At 37.4% G+C, this 13,593-nt stretch overlaps 1 protein-coding gene across 3 annotated transcripts in view; it reads right to left on the minus strand.

The window, feature by feature from the left end:
- ARB2A (ARB2 cotranscriptional regulator A) overlaps positions 1-13,593 on the minus strand; it is a 256,989-nt gene that overhangs the window by 94,798 nt on the left and 148,598 nt on the right. For 2 of the 3 annotated variants that reach the window (XM_084304787.1, XM_084304786.1), the window contains exon 8: positions 6,740-6,859. The exons of the other annotated variant lie outside the window; for it this stretch is intronic. In XM_084304787.1, the coding sequence (XP_084160913.1) occupies positions 6,740-6,859 (120 nt within the window). The remainder of the gene's footprint in view (positions 1-6,739; positions 6,860-13,593) is intronic. 3 annotated transcript variants of the gene reach the window in all.

Genomic DNA, 13,593 nt, shown 5'->3' on the forward strand with positions numbered 1-13,593 from the left:
CAGCCAATTACTCTCACAATTCTTGTCCTATGTAGGTCAAACTGGGTAGGAGTTTTGTCCCAGTCCTCTTGTTCCCAAATAGACCTTCCTGATCTAATGGCGAGAGACCTAATTCTACCCTAAATTTATTCATGGCCACTTTTAATCCATTTGTTCCTGTGCCAACATTGTTCTTTGGCTTAAATGGCTCTCCCTCCCTCCTGTTTACTCTCCTGATATATTTACAGAGTGCTATCAATCCCTCTAAGCTTTCCTTCGCTAGGCTAAACAAGCCATGCTTTTTTAAAGTCTCCTTTGGTAGCACAATACAGAACAGACACTGAACCTACTTTTTGCAGAAGCTATGTAAGCTATATTAGTATGTTTACTAATGTAAGTGCATTAGTAAATCACACCATTCTTACTAAGACTGATAAACCCAGAGGATGTTTCTATGACTGTGTTGATCCCAGTGCTCAAGGCAGGTAGGACAGCTCCATGTGGCATTGCAACACTTCACATGAACATATTCTTCCTCTTTTCCCATAAAACGGGCTCTCCATCGCTCTGAGCATCCTGACACTTCTTCCCTCTATCTCTTCCATCCGGAATTAATCTTTCCGAACACGGGCAATTGGGATTGTCTCACATTATCTAAGATAAATCTCACCAGCATGCTGGCCAGCATTAATATTTCTCTTCCTCTGACAGAAACAGCAAACAAATCACAGGATCACATTTGCCTCTTTTATTGCTTTATCTGGTCATTCACTTAAAGCTATTGCTGATCAAATCACAACTCCAAGGGCTTCCCATTTTTGCTCTTTCCTATTGGTGCAATCACAGTTTATTTACAAATTCAGACGATGAGCCAGTAAATGTATCTCCAAGTTTGCGTTATTTGCTTTATTTTCTATTACTATAGAAATTCTGCTCCTGAATACCAATGGTGACTTCGCTAACTTATGTGATGAGCCAATTTCATTAGTGCATACTTATTTTTTGTGCCAGTGTCATAACACAAACGAAAAAACAAACAAACAAACAAACAACAAAAAAGCCTCAAGGCCAAGCCTCAGTGACTCTGGGAGTAGCCCTAGTCTTGTCTAACTCTTTGTACACAACCCAGACTGTTTCTCCTTTAGGTTCTGTTGTTCACCATTGTTTCTTGTTTTCCCTTTTCAGATGGACAAACACTTCTCCACGAAGCACAATGGAGTATAGCTAAAATAACTCAATAAAAATAACTCAAGAAACTTATTTTAGTTTTAGACTTAGTTTTGGGGCATCCTAAGAAAGGCTGACCTGACCCATAAAGCTCATAACTAAAGCGGACAAGACAAAAAGATGAGACCTAAGGCAGGTACAGTTGCGTGAAATGATCTGCCCAAACACTGGACATACAACCCAAGTCCTCACAAACCCGTAAGACAGGGCCCCATACTGCTTTCCTTAATTTCAGTCGACGTTCAACATTTAAAGAATCTCTGTTTTTCTTTTCTTTTCAATTTGAAGTTGAACTACAGAGCGTTAAACTACAGAGACATTTTGTTTTCCTTCCTCCACTGTAGATCTTGGTCACCAAGAAGTTTTGCTCCTCATCTCTGTTCTTCTCACTCCTGTGCCTCTTACGGCCATCACAGATCATGTGTTATTCCTGCCACATATCAGGAGATCCATTTCAATTTAATAGGTCAGACAGGGGAATTAAGAGTTGCACATACACAATACCCAATCGATGCTTACCAGTTCTTGAGCCAAATAAAACACAGTAAATAAATGAATAAATAAATACATTTATATACAAAAACTAAACTAAATATAACAAATGATTCAAGCTGAAATTTCAGAAAATCAAATTAATGAAAAGCTAATGACAGGTTCACAGCCAAATCATTAAGGTTCTTAAACATCATTTTGCCTGTGCCAGAACAGTGGTGCAGCCGCAGAGGCTTGAGGTAGTTCAGCAGGTGTCCGTTTGTCATCGTTATCATTACGACATCTATTATCTCTAGCCAGGGTTAGGTCCTTGCTGTACTCAGCACAATGCAACTAAACAAAGTGGTAGTGTATTGAAGAGCACATCTCAAAATGATGGGGCTAAAATTGTTTTAAATGGACAAAATTGGCTGATTTTGATGGAATTAGCACACTATGGTGGGTCCAGTAATTTGAAAAGCATGTTTTAAGGGCACTCATTTTAACAAAGCTGCTTAAAAATACACACACACATACACAATTTTATCTACACCTCTGTGCAAATTGCCAACATATATGTCCAACATTTTAGCCAGCAAAGACTATAATGAATAGTCTCTCATTTATTCAAAGACAATGAGCCTACTTTCCTTCTTCTTCTTTAATTATATCACATTCCCCCATACACTTTGTATTTTTAAAGTGAATGCTGTAAGCTGGAGATACCACTGTCAATTCTCACAATTTTGTCATGATTCCCGTGATATTACGTGTTTTCTCAGAGATATTATTTAACTGCAATGATAGAGTTCCTGGTATACAAAAAAGGTACACTTTTGGTTCATTATGAAACCCATTAAAAGGCAAAGCCCAAGGTCTCAGGATTATATAAGGCAAAGAAGAGAAATATTCCAAAAAATCTTTTTTTTTTTTTTTTTTTTTTTTTAAATCTCATGATACTGAATACCCAACTGACAATTTTGAAAGCTTAGATTTAACAATTCTCATGACTCTGAAATGAGTAGTTGTCATGAGTGTCTTTTATAATGATGGGCATGGATGGTTTTAAATGTCACCCTGCATCCTAGGACCAGCCTTTCTTTCCACCTCTACTGGCAGGCAGTCCCCAATATTGTAATTAGATCTGCAGTGGATGGTCACAGGACTCAGGTAAGCAGTGGTGCACAAGATATTTCTCCTTCTGCGAGGGTCTTTCATGCAGGCAATGACAAGGGAAAACGTTCTTTTTAAAGCAAAATAATTGTAAACCCACAAAATTTGGCAGAAAAACTCAAAGGAGGCGTTGTACCAGAAACTTATTTTCTGTAAACTAAATATAAAATTGACTCCATCAACTTGAAATTCTCACTTTCTGTTAAATTTCATAAAATTATTATAAGCTGGGAGTTGGGAAAGTTCCACAATTTACCATCAACTACAGCAAGCTGCTTCTGAAAATAAATCCCTCCCTACACTGGGTACGGAGTAACAGAAGTAAGAAGATGAGATGTGTTCATGAATCATGTTTTGAGATTTTCAAAATCAGTAATTAGCAGAACACAGTGACCCAACAACTATTTTTAGTGTTGTATATTTAAAAAGTAATTTATGTTTAGATATTATTAGATGCACATTTAATTTCAAACCACAGTTACACAAAGTTTTAATTACTAAATATTAAGATACATTTTAGCATATGGTTTATGATTAGCATTTGTAATTCAAGCTATAAACAATATAACTAATTACATTTATTGGTGGAACTTTAGTTCCCACACATGTTCAATCACTTTCAATTATTTCCCTAGTAATCTACGACTCAGTAAGGTACAGAAAATGTGTTCTTACATAGCAGTAACTGGATAACAGTTTCTGTGCATTCAAGTATGATGTCACAGATTTGCCCTGTTTTTCTTAACATCATACAGCCACAAACATGTAAAAATGCAGCCAGAAAAGCTGCAAATGCCAATTAAAATGTTAGATGTTGTGGCATGTATCTGAAAATTGTAGTCAAGTGTTATTGGCCAGTTTAGTAAGGCACTAGAAGACATAGCTTGATTTTTGTCATGAGGTCAAATACAGAGCTGAGGCGAGGTTTGCCCACCAAAGACTTGCAAGGAATAAACATAAAATGCTTCTCCTTTTGTACCAACTTCACAGCTGCTATGTTGATGCTACCAACAGCCACGAACAAGTCATTTCTTAATACCAGTTTTCTTCTCTGCTTAACACGAACGTGCCAGGTTTGCATCCAGTGTCTTGCACCATGAAGAAATGATGAACCAGAAATCTCTGGTGATTAAGATGATTACAAACAATTGGGACAGCTCCAGCAGCACTGAGTGCACAAAATGAATTCAAAAGATATTCATTGAAAACCCAAGTGTTTTTTGACTTCTTTGCTTGTTTTCTTTTCCCCTGCGGGCACAATCAAACGCAAAGGGCCCAGGCAGAAACCTCCACTCCAAATTAAAGCCATATGCTTCACACTACTCCCCTGTAAGAGGAATGGAGTCAGAAGAAGCAGCTGTGCAAAGGGTCTCTGTGACTACTGTAACCTACACTTCTATGAAGCGATTGACCCCAAATCCTTGTGTAGCAAGTGTAGGGGCACCTATATGGTGTAGCTGCTATATCAGCCTCATCATCTACCACCCAACATACCACGAGAGAAAGTGAAGTGATCAAATATGCATTTGTGGTAAGACACTATGCCCATCAGCTGCTGTTTCTTTTTCTTTCTTTCTTTTTATATTTTTTTCAGCTCTTTGCAATTACTAAATGCCATATGGATATAAAGTTGGGGAGAAAGGAAAGAATACAAAATAAAATTTTACAAACTAATACCCTAATAAAATACTTCAAGATTTATTTCACTTACATCTCATGCCTGCTTCAGTGTACGCACTATTTTATTAAACTGCTTTCAGTGGAACTCAGACTTCAAACTACTTCTACCAGAACCAGGTGTTAATATCCTTTGATTTTTTTTAAAAAACAATCAGGGTACATTAAATATACTTCTCAGATCTAGTTTTGCATGACAGATATGTGATGTGCCAATGGTTATATATTATATTCTTCCTCTCAGGCATGCATCTCCTGCAGAGATAGCAGACTACAGAAGCTGACCCTTACTGAGACCATCTTGTCTCTCTGACAAAGCTCCTTTTTAACTTCTTACTTACTGGTTACTTCCTGTGATGGATAAAAACTTTAGCTCAGCTTGTGATAATTTCACAGGCCCTGAGCACCCTGACCCTAGAAGCCCCAAGGTCAGAAGTCAAGTCTTGTTCTGAAACATCTGTGTGCTTCATATTAAAGTAGAACAAAAGTGAAGAAATATCCACCAGTGTGACAAGAGAAACAGGCAAAATGGGAATGACACATTGGTCATCTGTTACTCATGCCACCTCAAGCCATTGACTGAAATCTGATGGAAAAACTCTACCCGCCAGCTCTCCAAGCTGCCTTCAAATAAGCGCTTTGTTTGGGAAACGGTGAGAAAGGTCTCCAGTTGTTTTTTATTTCTGCCTTATGTTAAGTGAGTTTATCTGTAGGTGGCCAGGGGCCCAAACAACACGGTTTTACAAAGTCTACAAAAATTCTGCTAACATTTTGCCTTTGAAATACAAGGCATACCACAACAACCTAGGTTGAAACACGTAGCAGATGAAAATCACAGCTTAAGATGGAGAAGACGACAGAACAGATACTCCCTTACCCTTCGTTGAATATGAGGAGCAACAGTCACACAACAATACAACCAGTTTATAAACTATTTGTTGCCAGAGTTGTGGTTATGGAAGGAATTACTAATCTTCACTGGTCTGGTCTCTTTAAAAATTACTTTTTAGACAACTTATTGACCTGCTAATAAAATAACTGTGGAAAATGATCAGCTGAACTGTTCTCAAGTTTCAAAACTATATGTATTATACATGTTTTAAAAATACTCTTCAGGAAGCACAGGGAAAATAATGCCCTTAATTTCAATAAATCAAAAGAGTTAATAAAAATCTAAAGTTTTTAGACTAATACTAGTATTACCGTTCTGGATTCTTCTTACCTAAAGCTACTTAGAGCACCACAAGAATAAAGCCTAAATGCTTATGCATACTTTTACTTAACTAAGGCATTGCTCTTCCGTTCAGGTAGGAAACACTTTTACTAACTTTAGGGTAGACTAAACTAATATTTTTGACAAAACTACATATATGTCAGCTGATTCCTGTCTGTAAAACCAATGCTTTTACTTCTTCAATGCATTTTCCACAACAAATAGAGCTTTCTTTTTTTCTATTTTAGTTTTCTTCAGAAAAACATATCCTGATTACACCAGCATTTTACAACTGAATGAGAACACTATAGCTATAGTCTTCTATAAAAGCATTATAAATTGAACAGGCAAATACTTTGTATACTAGATAAGATGGACAAATTTGCCTTCTAGAAGTAAGGCCAAAAAGATTGACTAACTTGATCTTCAGTAGCCCCAAAATCAAGAGTAGGGAAGATTTTCACTGATCAGAGTCGAGCCTAGCTCAAATCACAGCAGGGTGTATCCAGAGTTACCTGAACTGAAAAAAGTCGTTCAGGCAAATTCTGCACACATTTGTGGAAAAAAATACAAAACTGGGTAAACCCCAAATCTCCTCTCAAATTCAGACCCAATCTACATACAAAAATGTGCAGGTGTTAGAGACAACTTAGATTTAAAATTATTCTTACTCATTCTCAGGCTTGACCTCCAGCATCTCTACCTGCAGACCAGAAACTGGCTGAGTGCTCCCTTTTTTACACAGTCCGAGAAAAGAGAATCCAATGAGTTTTGTTTTCCCACAGTCTTTTGGGTTAGTGGACATGTGGAACCATACTGTGGAACTCAACAAGAGAGAAAAATACAGTGACCTTCCAGTTTCAGAGAAATCCTCACAGATCTGTATCTGACCACTGGTCAAAGTTAGTCCTAAATTTCTGCTTGAAGAAGGTGATCACAAAGAATTTTGAAAATCTGTGAAAGACTTCAGGAAAGAAGGCAATGGGAAGTCACACTTACCAACTGTACAAACGCAAGTCCACCATAACTGTGAGCAACAAAAAACACGTTCTCTGCTGCTGACTGGGAAATAAAATGGTCCCAAACATAAACTGCATGTTCTTCAGGAGATCCATTATCCTGCAGAAAAAAAATTACATTTGCGACAATTACCTCTTAGAAACTGGCAATTCTGTCTAAAAGTAACATGTTCCTATATGTTAAAACGTGTTGGTAAAACAAGTCTCAAATTAATATACTCTAGTGACAAAAAATGAGTAAATTGATTTGTCTAAATAAAAGAAATTTAAGATTGCATTCTAAATATGGTAAAACAGTTGTTTTATTGTTGCTTATTTTAATAAATACAACGAAAATTATGCATCTGCAAAATTTTGTCTAAATACCATGATGGCAATTCAGCTAAACAGAGGCATTCAAAGAAATTTTGAGCCACTGCTCTGGTTTTCATTCTTTTGACAACTCTTTGTCAAATATTTGCTCACTGATGGTTTGTTTAAAGTAGCTAAGTCTTAGTCTGATAAACAAATAAAAATGAGTAGGAACAATATAAATATAATTTCAGTCTTTAGATTTTTTTTCATATTATGCTCCAATGGAAATCTGCCAAAGATTAAAACTATGGTATTTGCAACTACTCTTTTAAAAGCTAGTTTTATTTATTTTGCAACTGTAGACTATGAGACACAGGGCAGATAAACCACCTCCTGACTGCTTACATATTAGCTGTTGCTTTGGAGTCCCTGGTAGTTAGGGGAGTGTGTTTTTTTATTATTGAACTGTGAGATCCATTCAAACAGAGAGCCACTGAAGGCACTATAGTTACTTACACTGATTTTAGTGCACTGTCCTCAAACATCTGGGGTTGTGCACTCGCATCTCTACCTTTGAGACTATCAGAAAGCCCTGTACTCATTCATATTTTACTTCTTAGGCTGCCTACGACATCACAGCAAATTTGTCTGGTCTCAGGTGACAAGACTAGGCTGCTCTGTTAGTTCCTGTCTCCCACCAGGATTTCACACCTCTGTGGCATAATGCTGCTGGCTCCTTCCAGATGTAGAACATTTGTGCCAGAAAGAGCTGATCAGTGAAAGTCATGTGATTTCCTAAAATCTGCATCCTTTTCCCTTTTGCTCTGCTACATCAGCACCTTCATATCAGTAGAAGACACAGACCATATAAGCCTCATTTTCTTGGCGGAAATTAAGTACAAACCAGAAAAATCCAACAGAAATCAAAGTGATAATTATATAGGATGAATTGCTGCAACTTTATCAAGAGCACTGAAGTGACTTAGGTCTTAGTTCCATTCTAAAATACAATTTTGGGAATTTAATCTCTTATGGTTGTCTAGTATGAATGAGAAGTCAGACAACTAAGTAACTAGATTTAGGTTTTTACTGCTATTCTCATGCCTGGTTTCCTATCCTAAATAAGAGTGAAATGGCTACAAATCTTTATGGATCTGAACCCACAACTTTTGAAACAATCATGTGTTTTAAAATTGCATTTTTCTAAGGTTGCAGCAATTAAAATATATTTATCATATTTGCCAAGAAGCACTGAAGATATTCATCTTAATCCTCGACAGATTCTGTATTTGATTGAATATGACAGAACATAGTTTTAAATAAATATGCATTAACTACTGTAAATCACCTCAATATGAAAAACGGCTTATTTTCTTCCAAACCACATTTTGAAATACGATTGTAAAGACAAGTAAAGGAGGTAAAGACCCCTCCTTTGTGAGGAAAGACGTAAGTTTTTCAAAAGAAATTTCATAAGGAAAATACGATTGACAGACTAGTTATTAAGATAAAGCTGAAGAACACCTCAAACAGGAGTTTCTTAAGGAAAAGTGATGCATTCTAATTACGATACGTAAGAAAAAGGAACATTAAAACACAGGGAACATTTCTAAATGAGTAGTTTAACTCAAATATTTACTTCAGTTAAATATGCTGAGATATTTGTTTTGTAAATATTAACGTTACAATTATTTCCTGTAACAGCAATGTTTGTGTAGGCACCTAACCCTGCTTTAACATTCTGACAAAAAGAGAGGCTGTTTGTAGATAACACTGTGTTTTCAGGTATCCTCTATTTATTATTTTCAGGTAATTTCTATTTATTTCTACATGCTGCTTTTGGGAAAAGCACACAATCCTTGGATTACCACAAGACTACGACAACAGCAAGAAGCTTCTGAAGGATTCAGAAATTCAGCCCAAATAAGCTTCCACCAATTAAAGCATAACCAGTGGTCTAGTAAACCAGATCATTAACTGCACAGCTTCACAGTCCGGTACAAAGACTCGATAGGATTTTATAAAAGCAGACAGAAATGAACTAGAACAACTTACATATAGACCGTAACTACAGTTTCCTTTGTTACTGGTGAAAAATAAATAAATAAATGAAATGAAATGAAATGAAATGAAATGGCAGGATAAACTGTATTGTTGTACTTACTCTGCTAAACTCTACACAAGGTAAGGAAAACACGTATGTGAGAGACGGAGTTCAGAGGAGTAGTGTATGTTTAAAAGAAAAGCCCTTTCTCCATAGTGTCTGCTTATTTTTCTCCTCGTAGCAAGCCAGTATTTTAAACAACTTGGATGGAGAATAAACCAGTGCCGCGTCCATACAAGAAACAGCTGGCCACGTAAGTGGGCACAGCAGACTGCAGAATACTGCAGGTCTCTTTAGGATTTTGAATTGTGTTGGGTCCATTAGGACCTGGGGATTAACCACGTCTGTCTGGCCTCAGTTAAATTATGAGGCTGAATACTGCAGTTTCAATATGAAAGGTGACAGTTTCAGGCAGCTGTTGCTTTCCTTCTTTTCATTGCAGCTAAATACAATGCACTTATATAACACCTTGTTAAATTATTTGATAAATGGGGCCTCTTGGTCATGCTTTACATAATTATCTATATGATTGTACAAAAAGGAATGGAGAAATCATGCTATGTACCTCCAAAGGCAGCTGAGGCTTAATGCATTCTCATTTGTGAAACAGATTGAGATAGAAAGGTGCTAGGAAAGCTGAACTTAGATTTCCAGCTGCTGGAAGTCAGTCATCTGCAACCAGTAATTCTATGTCTAAATAAGTGTTTTGATTTTTCAGAAGTGTGGAAGTCATGGCAGTGGGTCTTCATCCCTCTGAAAATCTATCCCCGGTACATATAGTTGGATACAAAAGCCAAAAGATATTAGGAATTAGAAAATGGTCTATTAGAAAAAGGTCTCCATGTGACTCCTAACCAATGCAAGGTAACCTGGAAACAAGCAACTGTCATCTTGCTGCAGATGGGGTACCTTCCTGACTCGACTAACACACCTGAGCTTCATCTTGCTCCAAGCAAAAGCTTGGAGCACAAAGGGTATAAATAACCTGTGCATGTGCTCCTACCATGAAATATCGTACGTGGCTCCGTTATATTCAATATTCCATTGAATGGAATACTATCAGATAAGATTTAGCCTTTAATTCGTTGATAAGTGAAAAGAAGTCCAGGTCTTTTTCATAATAACTATTATATTTCAGTTCTTTTTACTGATAAAAATAGAATGAATATACCTCGTCTGCCATCGTTGACTACCAACACTATGGAGACTATCAGATATCGAACACCTGTCATACCTGCATGTAGCAAATCCTGTTGAAGATTACCTTGGAGATAAAGGTGGTTAAAATCATTTCAGGGAAGCATTGCCAAAGGTATTTTAGATTGCTTATGTTACATTCATTCCTCTTCCTGAGTGCTACAGTAGGCACACTTTTCTCAAACTGGCTATACAAGGGGCATCCATAAAAATAATACAGAATATAAGTAGGCTTACAGTAGGTTCCAGTTCAGTTAATGATAGGTGTATGGAGATACTTAAAAAAATGCTCTTGCCACACATAAATATTCCTTTTCAATGAGAAATGATCATCAAGATATAGAATAGAATATAGAATGAAATAGAATGAAAATAAAATAGAATAGAATGAAAATTTTTTTAATGTGGTAGAAATGAATAATCACAAACACTGCTTTAAGAACACATTCCTTTTTCTACTGATAAACGGCCTTTTTGTTTTTGCAGAATTTTTTAAACACTACCTATTAACTATGTATAAAAAAGTCATCACTTCTAAAGCCAAATAGCAATTACTCAAAAAATGATCATAAATGGTTAATATGGAGCTTTTCATTTTAATATCAAAAGTTTAATCGGATAGTTTAGCAGCCCAGTCTATGAAAATAATATGACAATGATTAATAAATTCATGTTCCTCATGTATATGAAGTCATTTAATATCCCAGGGCCGGAACCTCTGCCACAGCCGTGAGCCGCGTGGAGCAACAGATTGAGGCAGGGAAGAGGCCGCCGCTCCCTGACCTGCTTGGCCTCGCCTCGAGCTCTGGCAGGGGTTAGAGGAGTCCTGTGCTGCTCTAACCTACACCAGCTGGGCTGCGTTTCGAAGGGACCTCTCTCCAAGAAGAGCTGGCAGGTGGCACTGCCCTCCCCGATCCTCCCGGCTGCGGTGCGCTCAAGCTGTCTGTGATGGCTGCCTGGTGGCGGCCACTCCTCAGGGTCAGCATCGGCTCTCCGCCGCCGCGGTGCTGCCAGGCGGCTCGGCACTGTGAGAAGTCCTGCCCTTTCGTCAGTGCATACATACGCCATGCCTTAAGCTCCTTGTCCTCTGGGGCTTTTCTCTTTGTTACCTCTGTGCCCATTTCTGGCTTCCTATTTCTCATTACTGCTCAGTAGGCCATTCCCGTACTGTTGAAGGGCCTAGAAAACCCTACCAAAAATACTCTTACATGATGCTACTCCTAATCTCATACACTCTTATGATCTTACACACTCTTTCAGTCTTACACACTCTTACAATACCCCTAATCTTAAACACTCTTATGTGATGCTACTCTTAATCTTATTCAAAATTTTTGAGATTTTTGCTTTGCAGTTTTAAAATTCTCCCTGTAACAGTTTAGAAGCCCATGGAAAGAAAAACAAAACAAAACAAAACAAAACAAAACACAAATGATTGTGGGTAAATTCTCTGGCAATCCATTGTGCACAGAAGCAGGGAAACAGACTGCAGATTTCAGTCTGTCATTTCTTCCAATACTGCTAGCGTTAAGAGTTGAAAGGTATATAACATTTTAATGACTCGAGCCATTAGGAATACACAGATAAGCAGTGTGCATACAGTGAATACAGTGTTACGTTCTGTCGCTTTCAAAAAAAAACAGGTTGAATTTACTAATGTAATATTACAGTCATTAATTGTTAAATACCAAGCTGAAGTGATGCAGCAACCCAAGCCTTATCAACTATGCCAGATTCTAACACCTAGACACTGCAAGGTCTGCAGTTATGATGGACTACCTGAGTTGATAACACATGGAATTATCTAAACAACATTTGCATATTTGGGTAATTATTTCCTAAGGTTAATTAGCTCCTGCAAAGCAGCTTGCCCTTTGAGACTGCTTACTGTGACAGGTTCACATATTTCCTGTTTTGATGCCAAAATTTACAGATTTTTTTTTTTTTTTTTAAAGTAACCTGTTGCTGGAAAGTTGCAGATGGGGCAGGAGCTCAAGACCTTGAACTAGTATTTATTTATTAGGGCAGGGCGGCTCAGATCCTATCCTCAACTTCTGATTCATCGAAACTCCAAAAAATCAAGTAAAGAAAATCAAATTAGTTCCAAGTTCAGGCGACAGCTCCCTCAAAAGGCACTGTTTTTCAAATCAAGGAGTTTGTTAGAATCATATTTTTGCAATAAGTGGAAAGTGAAATGCATACACATAGGGAAATGTGCCATACAACTGAATAGCTTTTCAACAATTTACTTGAAGGTGGTTTCTATAATTACCAATTATCACAGCAAAACAACTTCTCCTTCTAGCTAGATGAGCTACTGTAAACAAGCACAGTACATGTGTTAAATATGGGAGAACAGAACTGCACGCTAGCTTGGAGGCAGGGATGTGAAGAGGGCTCAGACCTCCTGTTTCCACTCCTTGTGCAGGTGATCTTTCCATACGAGCAGGACCTTTACAGTTGTGCATGGCTCTTCTCAATGCTGTGGTGAGATGTGGGGCAGATAAACTCTTGCACCTCCCCCAGCTCTTCTGAAAATTGTTGAATTAAAAATAACATATAATGTAAGCAAAACCATATAAAACTATAACCTAGAGAAGTAGCAGTTTTTCACCAAAACAGCCCATTTTCAGTAGCAACTGGCTAACATGGATATTTTCTGTACAATAGATTTTCTGTACAAGAAACCTGTGCTCTTTTAAAAGAAAATCATATGTTTGAAGGTCTGAAATGAGCAGCTACCAGATACAGTATGTTCCCTGCTGGTATACAGTTCGTGATTATCATAACTAGACTCACACTAGCAACATATTTTGCAGAATTCCTAGATAATGGACAAGTAAAAATTAGATGTATTTCACTGGAAACATTCTTTGACTAGGAAGTAATACTTTCAAAAACAAATTTATTTCTCTCTCTCTCTATATAAATATATATATACACATATATATAAATGTACATGTATGTATCTATACAAAACACTACGCAAGGGTGGTGAGTGTTGAAGACAAATGAATAGGGAAGATCTTAATCCATATTACTGCCAAGGTATGATTTTTGAAGCTGTGGCCTAATTAGGTACAGAGTAAGTCAGGAGGAACTCTGTCATTTGCTTTAATACCAGTGGAGTTAAAAACAACTCTTCAGTCCTTTAAAAAACTCAGCAACCCAGAGCTATGCATTTAGGTTTGCCTAAGAATACCTGCTTCCTCCTGCCTTCCTATTCTCCCTCACAGCTC

The sequence above is a fragment of the Netta rufina genome (genome assembly GCF_964035555.1).
Source record: "Netta rufina genome assembly, chromosome: Z".
Lineage (NCBI taxonomy): Eukaryota > Metazoa > Chordata > Aves > Anseriformes > Anatidae > Netta > Netta rufina.